Here is a 13,274-nt window from a genome sequence, read left to right as displayed (position 1 = left end):
CATATTTACAGATCATGTTTTGGTACTGAAAGTTGTTAACTACATTGTTTGGCTTAACTACATGAAGTGGATTCTATGTAGTGGCATCTGCTGCAGCAATGTGAAGCCCACACACATTGTGCAGTGGAGGGAAATACACTCACCTTCCTTCCGGAGAAGTTTAGTCCGTCGGCCAGCTGTCCCATGGTCAACAGCGACTGGTGTAGTCGGTATGGGATACTGAGGTTCTCCAGGGCAGTGGCCAGCACTGCGCTGCTGTGGTAGTTTAGTGATGCCTGCAGGAAATAAGCGCCTTGTTATGAGAGGGCAATCTGCAGTGCAGGAATTACTTAATTTGCCGTTGTCTGCCTCTGGGAAGGAAAATAATTCCTCACTGGGTTTATTTATGCAGCCCTAGGGGAAATGAGCCAATATGAAGGCAAAGTAATTTGGGCTTAAAGAAAAAGGGCTATGGAGAAGATATTTCTTTCTGTTGTACTGTTATTTAATTTATTTGCCAATGACTCCACCCAGTACCAGATTCTGAAGGCAGGTGGAAAGAGTAATTGAAGATGGCGGGTGACTCTTTCCTGCCTCTTGTGCACCAAATCCTAAGAGGGAAAGCTTGGCGGTCTTTGGCCGACCAATGTTATGGGAAAGAGCTGTATTGTGAAAAATGTACTCAGAGTAGCTGCACAAGGAACCTTTATCTTTTTAATACATTGTAGACCTGTTAAATACAGGCAGAATCTAAAAACCTTAAAATAAACAAATAATGTGTTTGTACTGCACTCAAATGAGGGTCCCTTTCTATTAGGCCATGCAAAGGGTAGGCTTGCGTAGATTCCACATCATTAAGCTACTCGAGATCTCTGCGGGTGAACGGCACCATCTATAGTGCACATCAAGCACCCCAGTGTCCTGTACGTTGGATGTCGGGGTTTATAAGAGAAACAGAGTCCAGTGATACCAGAGGAAGTGACATCAAGCCATGCCTTCAGACTAACGGAGAAGTGTAGTTGCGACATGACTGCAAGATGGCTGATATCATGGGATGAGAGATATCATTAAAAGGTGATGTGACAGGAAAAAAGAATGTGGTAGCACAGTGTGGGACCCAGAGGATGATCCCATAAAATAGAAATGTATTTTCAGTCCCACAGGGTAATGAAAGTTGGGTTTGGTGTAAGTATTTAAGCCAATCAGAAAAAGTTATATTTGTGTTTTTTTCCCAGAGTAACAGGAGCTGGTGCATTTATCTATCTCGGTGAACATATTTTTCCTCCATCCGTTTTAAGTATTAACTATGCGGTCAGTAACTGGCTCAAGGGACAGCACTGGCTGCTATAGGGGTCAGAAGTGGTTCATCTATAGCTGGACTGCATTCAGTCCAACCTCCTACTTACATCATACAGCAGGTCTGGGAAGAGAGGCGATGGCCCCGGCCTCCGTCCAAGGCCTCCTGCTAGCGACAAAGGGCAGAAGAGCGAGCTGTGGTTGGATAGTGCGACAGTGCCCAACACTCTGTTCAGCAACCGGTACACCTCCTTCACTGGACTCTGCAATGAGAAGGAAAACAAAGAACACGAGTCAAAGTGTACAAAAGAAAATAGTCTGGTTGAGTAGGCCCTTTTACAATCCTCAGCATTCTGATTGAAAGTGGGACACTAGTTCAAAAATGTGCTAATCATAATGTTTTTGATGCTAGCAGACACATGGTTATTTTAGAATTAGACATCGCAATCAAACAATTGATGAAAGCTTCTAATACAGTTTTTGAGCTCATATATGTTGGAGATTTTAATATTTCTGTTTGCCCTCTCTCTAATCAAAAGTTGTGTGGCACTTTGAACCGTGTTGGAGAGCCAGCTACACATTTCCCACACAATACATATGGAGAAACTTTGAACTCCTTCCTACTCGCCTATGATATGGAGGTTCTAGAGATTGAGCAGGATGGGAAGGGTGATAGCTTGCCAACTTTTGTAGGGAGGGGGGCGAACACTGTAATTGATTTTATTTGTATGTCTTCCGAACTAGCTCATTTTAGTTCTGATGTCAAGGTTGTAGACTATATGGTTAGTGATCATAACTGTCTTGTTATTGAAACTAGGTTTTGGAAAGTTTGCATAATTCCAGATAGTAGCCCTATCACAAACATTGATGTACATAGGCCGAACGGATTTAGAATAAGGTGGGCTGGGGATAAAGCTGAAGTAACTTCTAATTGCATTATCTCATGCTGCTCAAATGACATTACATCAATCATTGATGAGAAGTCAAATATGGAGGCCTGTATTATTCACTTTACTAAAATCAATGTTTTTATTAGTGGTAAGTTTACTAGGGCTGCTGGAAATATTAACAATAAAGCCAGGGGATGGTTCAATAATGCATGTACTGTGGCCCTGAAGACCTTAAAAAAGGCATTATCCACCAAACCTAGAGACAAAACGGTTGTAGCCAAGCTCAGATCTGACTATAATTTAGCTCTTAAGCAAAGGAAAGCTGAACTACGAGAGGAAGCTTGGGAGAGATTTGATCTAGCGGCTGTTTCGAAAAATTGTACTCTTTTTTGGACAGTAGTAAACAGCCCTTTTTTAAAAGATGATAAATTCCCTGTGTTAACCTCAAACGTAGGTAAGGAATCATGGGTACAGCATTTCTCCGGCATTTTTAATTCCAATATGGTAATGTTGCCGACAAGTTGCTCTTGGCCAGTACTTAGCCTAGATATCACCTTACAGGAGGTTCTAAGTAGTATCAGGGCTAGTAAGGGCGGAAAGGCCCAGGGACCCGACGGTGTCCCAGTTGATGTGTATAAATCCGCACCTGAGACTTGGGGGCCAGTACTAGTCAAAGTTTTTAATGCTGCTGTTCGCTATACTATCCCGTGTACCTGGTCTGAATCAATAATAGTCCCCATTCACAAGAAAGGGGACCGAGGAAACGTTAAAAACTACCGGCCAATTTCATTGCTGGATTCGTCCGTCAAGATTATGAGCCGTGTACTCCTCGTCCGATTAGAAGAATGGGCAGAGTCTAATCAGATAATGACAGACTGCCAATATGGGTTCAGGAAAGGAAGAGGTTGCATTGAACAATGTTTAAACCTGGAACTCCTGATAGGGAAATACACCCGAGCAAAAAATGGTTCACTCTACCTCTGTTTCGCTGATCTGAGCAGCGCTTTTGACCTGGTTGATCATGCCATACTATGGACTACCTTGCTAGAAATGGGAGCACCTAGGGAAATTATATATTTTCTGGCCCGTTTGTACGAGAGGCTCAGCTCGAGTGTTCGGTACGGGCCTTCGGGCGAATGTACAGACAAATTCAGGGTCAGGAGAGGTATCAGACAAGGGTGTGTTTTGGCACCCCTGCTTTTCACTCTGTTTATTAATGAAGTAGACTCGATCCTTAAGAAAGCACCAGCGGACGCCCCTAGAGTAAACACAAGTACCATCCCCGTGTTACTCTATGCGGACGACGCTGTGTTGCTTTCTAGGACTCCTCGGGGTCTACAGCTTTTGATGGACAACTTTGTGGCCTTTATTGAAAAAAGAAAGTTGGTCATTAACAAGAGCAAGACATATGTGATGGAGTGTGGAGCTAGAAATGTTAAAACTAAAAAACCCTATAGGTTTCTTATTGATGGCCAAGTGGTGCAGTGTGTGGAAAATTTCTGCTACCTGGGGGTTACCTTTTCCAAAAATGGTCGCTGGGATGTCGAGCATAAGGTGGTGCGCGACAAAATGATCAGGAGCGCCAATGGAATATTTGCTTTTGCAAGCAAATTAGGTAGTAGAAGGCCCAAAGAAATGCTTAAGATCTTTGAAGCTAGGTGTCTTTCGGCTGCTCTCTACGGAGCAGGGGTATGGGGGGTATCCAGGGTAGAACCTTTACAGGTAGAAGAGAATAAATTTCTGAAAAAATTATTGTGTCTCCCGACATCCACTGCTAATAATTTGGTCCACAAAGAACTAGGACTACATCATCTAAATGACCTATTACTGTTGAGACCTCTGATACTATGGCGTTCGGTCTGGATGAAAGACGAAACCTCATTTAATAGGGCTATCATTGAGGATTGTTTACGTCTAGACTATTTTCTCAAAATCCCATGGATTAAATACACAACTGAATCCTTCTCTAATGTGTTTGGGTTAAACGTTACATTAGATCACTGTTCTGCTTCGGATCTTTCTAAAGACAGTCTGAAATCAATCTTTTTAAATCACTGTGCAGAAAGACGAGCCACGGATGATCTCAAACTTTCCACCTGTATACGTTACAACCAATTGAACGAATCTGTGGGCCTACACCCTTACCTCTTCCAGGTAACTAAAGGGCAACATCGGTTTGTTCTTACCAGGATGAGGATGGGTACGGTCCACCTATTGGTTGCATTCCCTGAGATTAAGATGCGCCCTACAGGTCCATGTCGGTGCGACAACATTTCAGAACAAAGCACAGAGCACTTTCTACTTATATGTAACCTGTATAGTGAATATCGTAAATTCTTTTTAAAACCTTTATTTATTAAATTTGGAGCAAGAACCATCAAAGCGGCAATGAAATTACTTTTTAATTTGTATCACCCTGACATCTGTTTTTATACGGCTAGTTATTTACTCAAGGCAATCAGTTCTAGGAAAAGCATGAATTTTTACAATAATTTCTAAAATAATTTATTCATTGGAAACTTTTTAAAGTGTGTTATTTGATTCATTATATGTATCATACTGTATCCTTTTTTTGCGGATTGCGATTGTAAAGTGTATTTTCTTTTAACATGTATTATATGTATGTACTTTTATGGACATGATTTACATGTCTCCGAATAAAGTTTTGACTGACTGACTGTGCTAATCACTCAAGGAATCTACTAAAGAATCCAGTGGATGGAACCACAGTTCCTGACTGGTGCTTCTGAAACATCTGGGCACGAGAGCAGAGTCAGAAATACGCCAGACTAGGATTGACAGCTGTCTGACTCCGCCTCATCCTTCTCAAGCTCTTTAATGGCTTGTGCTTGATCACACACCAGAACAATCTTATATTGCTCCATACCAGTCCAAATCTAAACATTGAACGTTATCTGTGGCACGTCCTTGATTTTATCTAGAATTAGCTGGACCCCGCCAGTGACAGAACACAGGTTTCATCATTCTCTTTCCCGTATGTACATCACATTTACCTTTTCTGCATGTACCACTGGGCTTGTTCCCAAGGTCAATATCCCTTTCCCGGGATACTCGTCGTGAAGGATTTCTGCCACTTTGGCTCCTACTCCAGAGAAGCCATTGTGGAAGTCACACAGAACCTGGAATCCCTGGTGAAAATTGAGAGAGGAACAATGTCACACCTGAAGAGTGCACCTCACTCACATGCACGCTGACACACGGCTCTCACCTGCAAGTTGTCACACTCTTCCACAAAGAAATGAAGTCGGTCTTCCAGCTCCTCCAGGTATGTTGGGTCGTCCAGAAGGCTTGTACCCTGAGAAAAGGCTTCCAGGCGATCGGTACTCCTGAAAAGAGACCTCTGGATAAAATGCTGTAGGGTTTTCCTTTTCCTTTGCCAGTTCTTTGCTGTAACTTTTCATTGGCAGCAGAGGGACGTTAAAACTATTCTACTTTTTTTAAATGTAATACTTGTAGGTATCGGCACCAATTCTTCCAGACACCTGATAGCGCACACGCTGGTATGGGGTACAGCGCTTTTACACAGCGTTACATTATTTAAATTTTTTCAATACATTAATCCAGACACCTACAAAAGAATCTGCTTAGGTCCGCAGACCATCGTTCTTTTTCTCCTCTGTGAATTCAACTTCTAGGGCTTATCTTGCTCATAGGAAGTGATGCAAGCATTATCCATGGTCCCGTCACTCGAGTCACGCTATAGTACAACAGCAGTTGTTGCCTGCCTTCCTCAACCTACCAGTCCCTTCATTTTACCCCTCTGCTCTCCCTAAACACTTGGCTGAAGGAGCACTGCTAAAACTTTTAGAGACAGTTTTGAAATCTTCATGGAAGACAATATTCTTTAATGTTTTGGCAGTCCAAGTACACACGCCAACTCCAATGTGCCTGCTTTAGTATTCTGTTCCTGACTGTGCACCAACCCATCCCTAGATTTAAAAAGTGATTCAGAGTCAAGGGAGCACACAAGAAGTCATGCGGGACCATCGTTTGAAATTTGCACATTCTTTCCAGTTTTTGAAGGTGCATTGATCTATCTGTTCAAGCCCCAAGTAGGAACAATGTTTAAAAAAGAAAAGTGCTACTAGTCCTTGAACTTCCTGCAGGGGACAACCTGAGGTGTATCGCCCACACTTAACTATACATGGTAGAAGAAACCTCCTAGATTTGGCTAAAGTTGACCTGTTGTGTGGCCTAAGAAAGTATGCCGCAAATTCAGAGGGCCCAGTGAATAGATTGTTTGCTCACAACATCTCATACCATCATAACTAGTGTTGGTGACCATCAGTAAGAGGAAATGTCCCACCTCATGAGCTAAAGCCTCAATGTACAAAGATGCCCACTTGTGGACACCTTGGGGGAGCATTTTTACTCAAATGTTTTTTTTATTAACACTGAGCAAATGAGGATGCTGTCTAGAAGACAGACACCTTCAGATGGGGATAAATTCAAGATTGTGTTTTTTTTTCTCTGTCCAGAGAGAATATGGGAGAAGGTCAGGCAGATGTTAAAACTCACAACAAGGTTTATATTGAGTTTATCTTGCGGCCACAGCAGCATGGGTAGGGCACACATGTTACTGTGAAAAGTAGCTCCTGGCTTTGCACCTGTAAACACCCACCTGGCACTCCTGTTGGGGACCTGAAAGTCCTCAACATACAAACTAAAATGCTCCTATGAAAGGTATCAACTATGTGGGATTTTCTAAAGTCATTAAACAAATGGAAGAAACAGAAAAACAGAAAGAGAAAAATACTTTTTAAAATATTAGAGCAAAACCTCTCCAATGCCTCATGGTTATGTTTATGTCTTCCAACCATTCCCTTGGGCTCGAAACCCACAGCAGAAGGCCACACTAATCTGCCGAACCATAAATAAATGAATCTGTAGTCGTCCAAAAGCTTACTAAATTATATAAAACCCACAGCGCAAACTTGACTTTTGATTTGCAACATGAAAGGAGAACAAGAGTCAATATTTCCTGTAGGCTTGGAAGACAGGATTCCTGATCCCATCAGTCTAAAGACAGAGATTTAAGGTTCATTGCCATACTGTCCTTCAACCTTCTACTCTGGTCTCTGCACCAACTCTACTGAGCTTCTAATGGATCTTTGGAACCTCCTGAACCAGAGGCTACAGAACTAAAGAAGAAGAAAAGTCTAGGCTCCACTTCCACTCTTTGCAGTGGACCGACAGACATGAGTTCTTTGAATCATTCTGGATCTGAGCTCCTTCAATCCTTTTCTTGACAAGTAATTCTTCAAGATAACGAGTACAGCCACGGTCCATCAGCCATTCAGCTAGTGCCCAAGTGTCGGATCCCCGGGGATCTTATATCTCATGGATAAGAGCCACTGCATCACATATCCATCATCCACTTAATGGGGTCCCCCTCTTCTATATTTAGGGCAGGAATAGTTATAATATTTAACTAAGAACAGCTCCTGTATGTGTGTTCATTTAAAAGAAAATGCCAGGTCCTGTGCTCCAGGATATACAGTGTAATACACTATCCCCCACATGCATCAATGTAAGGTTTTGCAATTCCATATATGCGAAAATTAGGGAATCGCAAATAAGGAATCGCAAAACGGGATGCAACAATTTATTTGCATAATATTTGCGATTCGGTAAAAATCGAAATTTTTACCGAATCGCAAATATTATGCGAATTCTAATTTGCGATTTCGCAATTCCCATTGATTCCTATGGGCCAAAAGGCCCATAGGAATCAATGGGAATTGCGAAATCGCAAATTAGAATTCGCAAAATGTTAATGCATTCCATGGGTGCAGGGGGGGGTCCAAAGGACGCCCGCCTGCACTGCTGAAATTTATTGTGAAGTGCATTTTTCACACACACATATCCTAAGGACATGTGTGTTTGTAACATGACAGTGTATTAAAATGCAATTTTGAGCATTTTAATACATTTTCGCACATTACCACGAGGTTCACCCTCGTGGTAATTTGCACCCCCTAATTGCGAATTCACAATTTTTATTTTTTTTTATTTTTGAAAACCTTTATTGAAATCAGAACACACAGCTATTCAGCCTGACATCCCGGAGGCAAGGCAGCAGGAATAACAGGAGAGAAATAGTGTCAAACAATTGAGACATAATCGTCGAAGGTTAATTTTATATTAAGATGAATGCAACAACAGGGCGCCCGCGGGCGCGAAAGTGGCAGTGGGGACAGTGTTACGCTGGGTGTCGGGGATGGATAGGGGAAGAAGGCAGGAAAATGTGCATCAAGGATAGGTTGCAGAATGGGAAGGAGGAGGGAGGGGGAAGGTGACAGGAGAATATAGCACAGTAGAGCTCAGTTGGCGTCACAGGCTAGGGAGACATATTATCATGCAGGCTGACTGATTCAGGCGGTAAGCACACATCTCCCCTGTACTCATTCCATGCTCCCCAAATTTTAGTCCAAGTTCGAGGTCTCCCTCTGGCCACATAGACTGTCTTCTCCCTGAACATGCACCAGTCCATGTTGGCCTTCCACTGTACCAGCAGGGGGGCCGCGGACGCACCCCACTTCTGGGCTATGTCCCTCTTAGCTACCATGTTCCCAAGGGTAACCCATCTAGTCTGCGCAGTGTTGTGATCGGAAGGCTCCCATACGTTCAGAAGGCATCGACGGGCTTCAGCGTGAGCAGCCACGCCAGTCACCTCCTCCATGACGCGGTGCACTCTCCTCCAGTAGGAGGCGATCACCGGGCAGTCCCAAAGGATGTGCAAAAAAGTGGCAGGAGCTCCGCAGCCCCTACGACAGAGACCGTCAGGCGAGAAACCCATGCGCATTAATCGGGGTCCTGTCATATACACCCGGTGCAGGATCTTAAATTGCACGAGGCGAAGACGGGAAGAAATGGCAACCTCCTTAGGGGAGGAAACTGCGCTCTGCCAATCCTCATCGTCCAATTCAAGGCCATCCGCCACCCACTAGTCTCTCAAACTAAGGAGGAGGTCCGTGCGCACATTGATCAATTTTTTATAGGAGAGGGAGATTGCGCTGTCCGGCATGTGCCCATCTAGTATCCTGTCTTCCAGAGGGGAACTCTCAGGAATGACGCCGTCCGGCGGAGAGGCCGAGAGCAGCGCGTGTCTCAGTTGAGCGTAGCGAAAAAACTCCGTCGCGCCCAGCTGGTATTCGGTTTGTAGCTGGGAGAAGGTCTTAATTGAGCCCCTGGAGAGCATATCATCAACCCTGCTGATGCCGATCAGGTCCCACTTATCAAATCCCTTGGTGTGCCATAGTCTACCCAGGATGTCAGAGTCAAAGAGGGGAGTGAACCTCGTGAGTCTGCCTTGCCACCCTTGTGCCTTAGTAACCGCCCGCCAAGTGCGGACCGCCGTACGGGTGGGGCCCGTCAACCGTCGGTCAAAAGACTTCGAGTATAGGGCCCGATAATAGTTACCATCGCCCATCAGCCATCTATCCATGGCATAGCCGGGGCTCCCCACTGGGCCATAAAAGCCGTGGTTGAGGGCAGCTAGTTGCGAAGACCAATAGTAGCGGCGCACATCTGGGAGGGCGATGCCACCGTCGTACCAGGGGAGTGTGAGTTTGTGGAAGGCAACGCGGGGCCGACCATCCCAGAGGAGGGTCCGGAGAAGGCCTTCAAGATCACAAAAGTAGCGCGCCGGGACCGGGTCCTGAGCGTTTTGGGGTGCGTATAGGAACCTGGGCAGGGCCATCATCTTGAACAGAGCGGCACGGTCAAGAAGGGAGAGCGGCAGTTTACGCCAGCTGTCCACATCACGCCGTAACCGCTGAAGAGGAGGGAGTAAGTTGTTATCATGCCTCAACTTGGGATTACCAGAGATGTAGATGCCCAGGTACTTGAAGCCGCGCGTGGCAATCTGAATCCTGCAGCCTCTGGGGAGACGTGGAGTATCCCCCTTGAGGACATACAGGGAGGACTTGGCCCAGTTGATAATCAGGCCAGAGTACCGCCCGAAAAGTCTGATCACATCACAGGCCACAATGAGGGACCTGCAGGGGGAAGTCAGATAAAGCAGGATATCATCGGCGTACAAGGAGACCCTGTCTTCGAAGCCAGGGGCCCATGTAATGCCTCGTAGGTCAGGATGCACACGCAGTAAAGCTGCAAGCGGTTCAAGGGCCAAGGCAAACAGAAGGGGCGACAGGGGGCAACCCTGTCTAGTACCCCGACGTAGGGGGAATGGCGCCGACAGGCGACCGTTGTCCGTAACATTAGCCATCGGGTCCGCATACAATAGCTTCACCCAGCTCACAAAGACAGGTCCGAACCAGAGTTTGGTCAGCACTGCCCAGAGGTACGGCCATTCGAGCGAGTCGAAGGCCATAGTGGCGTCGAGAGACGCGAGGACAGCCGGCTCTTCGAGAGTGTGGGCCCTGGCCATGACACCATGGAGGCGCCGCAAATTGAGGGCGGTGTTTCGGTGGGGGATGAATCCCGACTGGTCGGGGTGCACGAGGTCGCTAATGACGCCAATCAATCGGTTGGCAAGCAGCTTGGCGAGGACCTTGGGCTCCACGTTAAGGAGAGAGATCGGACGGTACGATCGACAGACGTCCCGTGGCTTACCCTCCTTGTGGATGACCACGATGGTAGCCAGTCGTTGATCCAGAGGGAGACAGCCCCTCTCAAAGGACTCCAAGAACATTTTACGGAGGTGCGGGGAGATCGCGTCCGAGCGGATTTTATACAGTTCCACCGGTATGCCGTTAGGCCCGGAGGCCTTTCCGGTCCGTAGGGAGCGGATCGCAAGGTCAATCTCGTCAGCGGTGATGTCTCTATCCAGGTCCGCTCTCTCATCCTCGGAAAGGCAGGGTAGGTCAATATCCGAGAGGAAGGCCGATGAGTCCGCCCCCGAAAAGTCCAAGGCAGACTCATAGACCCCCCGAAAGTAGCCAGCGAATGAGTCAACGATAGCACTAGGGTCCGTAAGGACCACACCGTCATCTCCGAGGAGTTCGGGCACCACACGGCTGGCCATCTCCCTTCTGTCTAACCAAGCCAGCAACTTCCCGGCCTTATCGCCCACATCATAGATGCGGCCTCGCTGTTCCTTGGCTAGAGCGAGTGCGGCATTCGTGGCCAAGGCATGGTACTCCGCTTGTTTCAGCGAGAGGGTATGCAGGACAGAGGGGTCCGGCTCGGGCCCCAGCTGGGCCTCGAGTCGCAGGACCTCCTGCTCAACAACCAGCATGTCAGAATCCCTAGTCCGGCGGGCCTCAGCGATGAGCGCCTGGGCCTCGCCACGGAGCACCGTCTTGAATGCTTCCCAGAGTGTAACGGCCGACCTCACCGAGCCCACGTTCTCGGAGAAATAAAGATCAATGGCTTTGGCCAGGAGGGAGCGGGTTTTTAAGTTCCGGAAATACCACGGATTGACAGCTGCCGGTCGTTCCGACAGGACCACCCCAAAGTCAAAGGAGACCCATAACGGGGAGTGATCAAAAATGCCCCGCGCCAGAAAGCGGGCTTCGGAAACAGCCAGTGCGTCCGAAGCCAATGTGAGGACATAGTCAATGCGAGAAAGACTCCCGTATGCACCCGATAGAAAGGAAAATTGACGGAGCGTGGGATGCAGAAGTCGCCACCCGTCTACCAGACCCATGGACTCGAGAAAGGATGGCAGCCACATCTGCGCGCTACGTAGGTCGCGGGGCGGTCGGCGATCAAGCAGACCAGAGCAAACTGAATTAAAGTCACCCCCCACTATCAACCGGCCAGTCGGCATAGACAAGATGGCACCACCAAGGTCCTGAAAGGTACTAGATTGGAGCCCCGGGGGGACGTACACAGAAAACAACGTGAGGGAACGCCCTTCCCATCTACCAGCCACGGCAGCGTACCGCCCCCTGTCATCAATCAAGGTGGTCTCTATCTCTAGGGGAAGGGACGCGCGCACGAGGATGCCCGCCCCCCGGGAGCCGGAAGAGAACCCCGAGTGCGCCACCATTTTGTAGCCCTTACGATTCAGAGCTTTACAAGCGTTGCCCACCAAATGCGTCTCCTGAAGAAGGACAATATCTGGCATGTGCCGTTTAATTAGTTGTATCACCACCCCTCTCTTGATTCGGTCACCCAACCCGTTAACATTCCAACTGAGAATTCTCAACATCCTACCCCCCATCCCCCCACTGCCCGTCCCACCCAATGCCCAAAGACACCCGCATCAAAAACAGTTCAGGAGCACCAATGTCCCATTGCCACACAAGAGAAAGAAAGGAAAAAACAACATACAAAATAACTGTCCCCAACAAACCCCCCACCCTGCACCCCTGCAGTAGACTAGAAAGCCCCCCCAACCAGCAGTGTGCCTGACGCCCCATTAACTACTCTACGAAAGACCCAGAGGAGTAAGGAATCCCCGTGAAATCGTCCCGCCACCCACCATGTAAATGAAGGAGAGACAATTAAGTAACAAAGCACCAGTCCGGCGGTCATTCGAGGCGGGGGTAGCATCAGCTCCTAGTTCAGTCTTGCCGCTCCGCTCCGCCCGAGGCGCCTCCAACTTCATCCTCTTGCTCGTCACGAGCAGGCGAAACAGTGTCCAGCCATTCACTGACATTTTCAGGATAGTCAAAAAAGAGGGCACGTCCCTTGTGCTCAATACGGAGTTTAGCAGGGAACATCATTGAGTACTTGAGACCCAAGTCTCTGAGGCGTCTCTTCACCCCCGCGTAGCTCAGGCGTTGACGCTGCACCATCCTGGTGAAGTCCGGATAAAAGTGCACCTCCGCATTTTGGTAGTGAAGTGGTCCATGCGATCTGGAAGCTTGGAGGATCGCGTCCCGGTCCCTGAAGTTGAGGAGGCGCGCCACAATCGGTCGCGGCGGTGCTCCCGTTTTCGGCGGGCCCCCCGGTACACGGTGGGCACGCTCCACTGAGAAAAAGTTACTCAGTCCAGAGGGCGCCAAATGAGTCTTAACCAAGTCCTCCACAAATAGGTCAGCTGCGTCATTCTCGGATCCTTCCAGTACCCCTACTATGCGGACGTTCTGCCGCCTGGCTCGCCCCTCAAAGTCCTCCAGCCGCCTTGAGAATAGATCAGCGGTCGTCCGCAGGTTGCGGACCTCAGTCTGTAGC

General features: G+C 47.6%; 1 protein-coding gene across 3 annotated transcripts in view; it reads right to left on the bottom strand.

The window, feature by feature from the left end:
- The window catches only part of MSTO1 (misato mitochondrial distribution and morphology regulator 1), a 255,728-nt gene that overhangs the window by 171,109 nt on the left and 71,345 nt on the right, over window positions 1–13,274 (bottom strand). For all 3 annotated transcript variants that reach the window (XM_086947417.1, XM_086947416.1, XM_086947418.1), the window contains exons 7-10: window positions 5,395–5,512; window positions 5,180–5,314; window positions 1,386–1,538; window positions 144–275 (exon numbers count right to left, since the gene is read on the bottom strand). In XM_086947417.1, coding sequence (XP_086803543.1) covers window positions 144–275; window positions 1,386–1,538; window positions 5,180–5,314; window positions 5,395–5,512 — 538 coding nt within the window. The remainder of the gene's footprint in view (window positions 1–143; window positions 276–1,385; window positions 1,539–5,179; window positions 5,315–5,394; window positions 5,513–13,274) is intronic.

Source organism: Lissotriton vulgaris, chromosome 12 (genome assembly GCF_964263255.1).
Source record: "Lissotriton vulgaris chromosome 12, aLisVul1.2, whole genome shotgun sequence".
NCBI classification, from domain to species: Eukaryota; Metazoa; Chordata; class Amphibia; order Caudata; family Salamandridae; genus Lissotriton; species Lissotriton vulgaris.
Note: the sequence above shows the minus strand (reverse complement) of the source record. Positions and strands in the feature narration are given on the sequence as shown.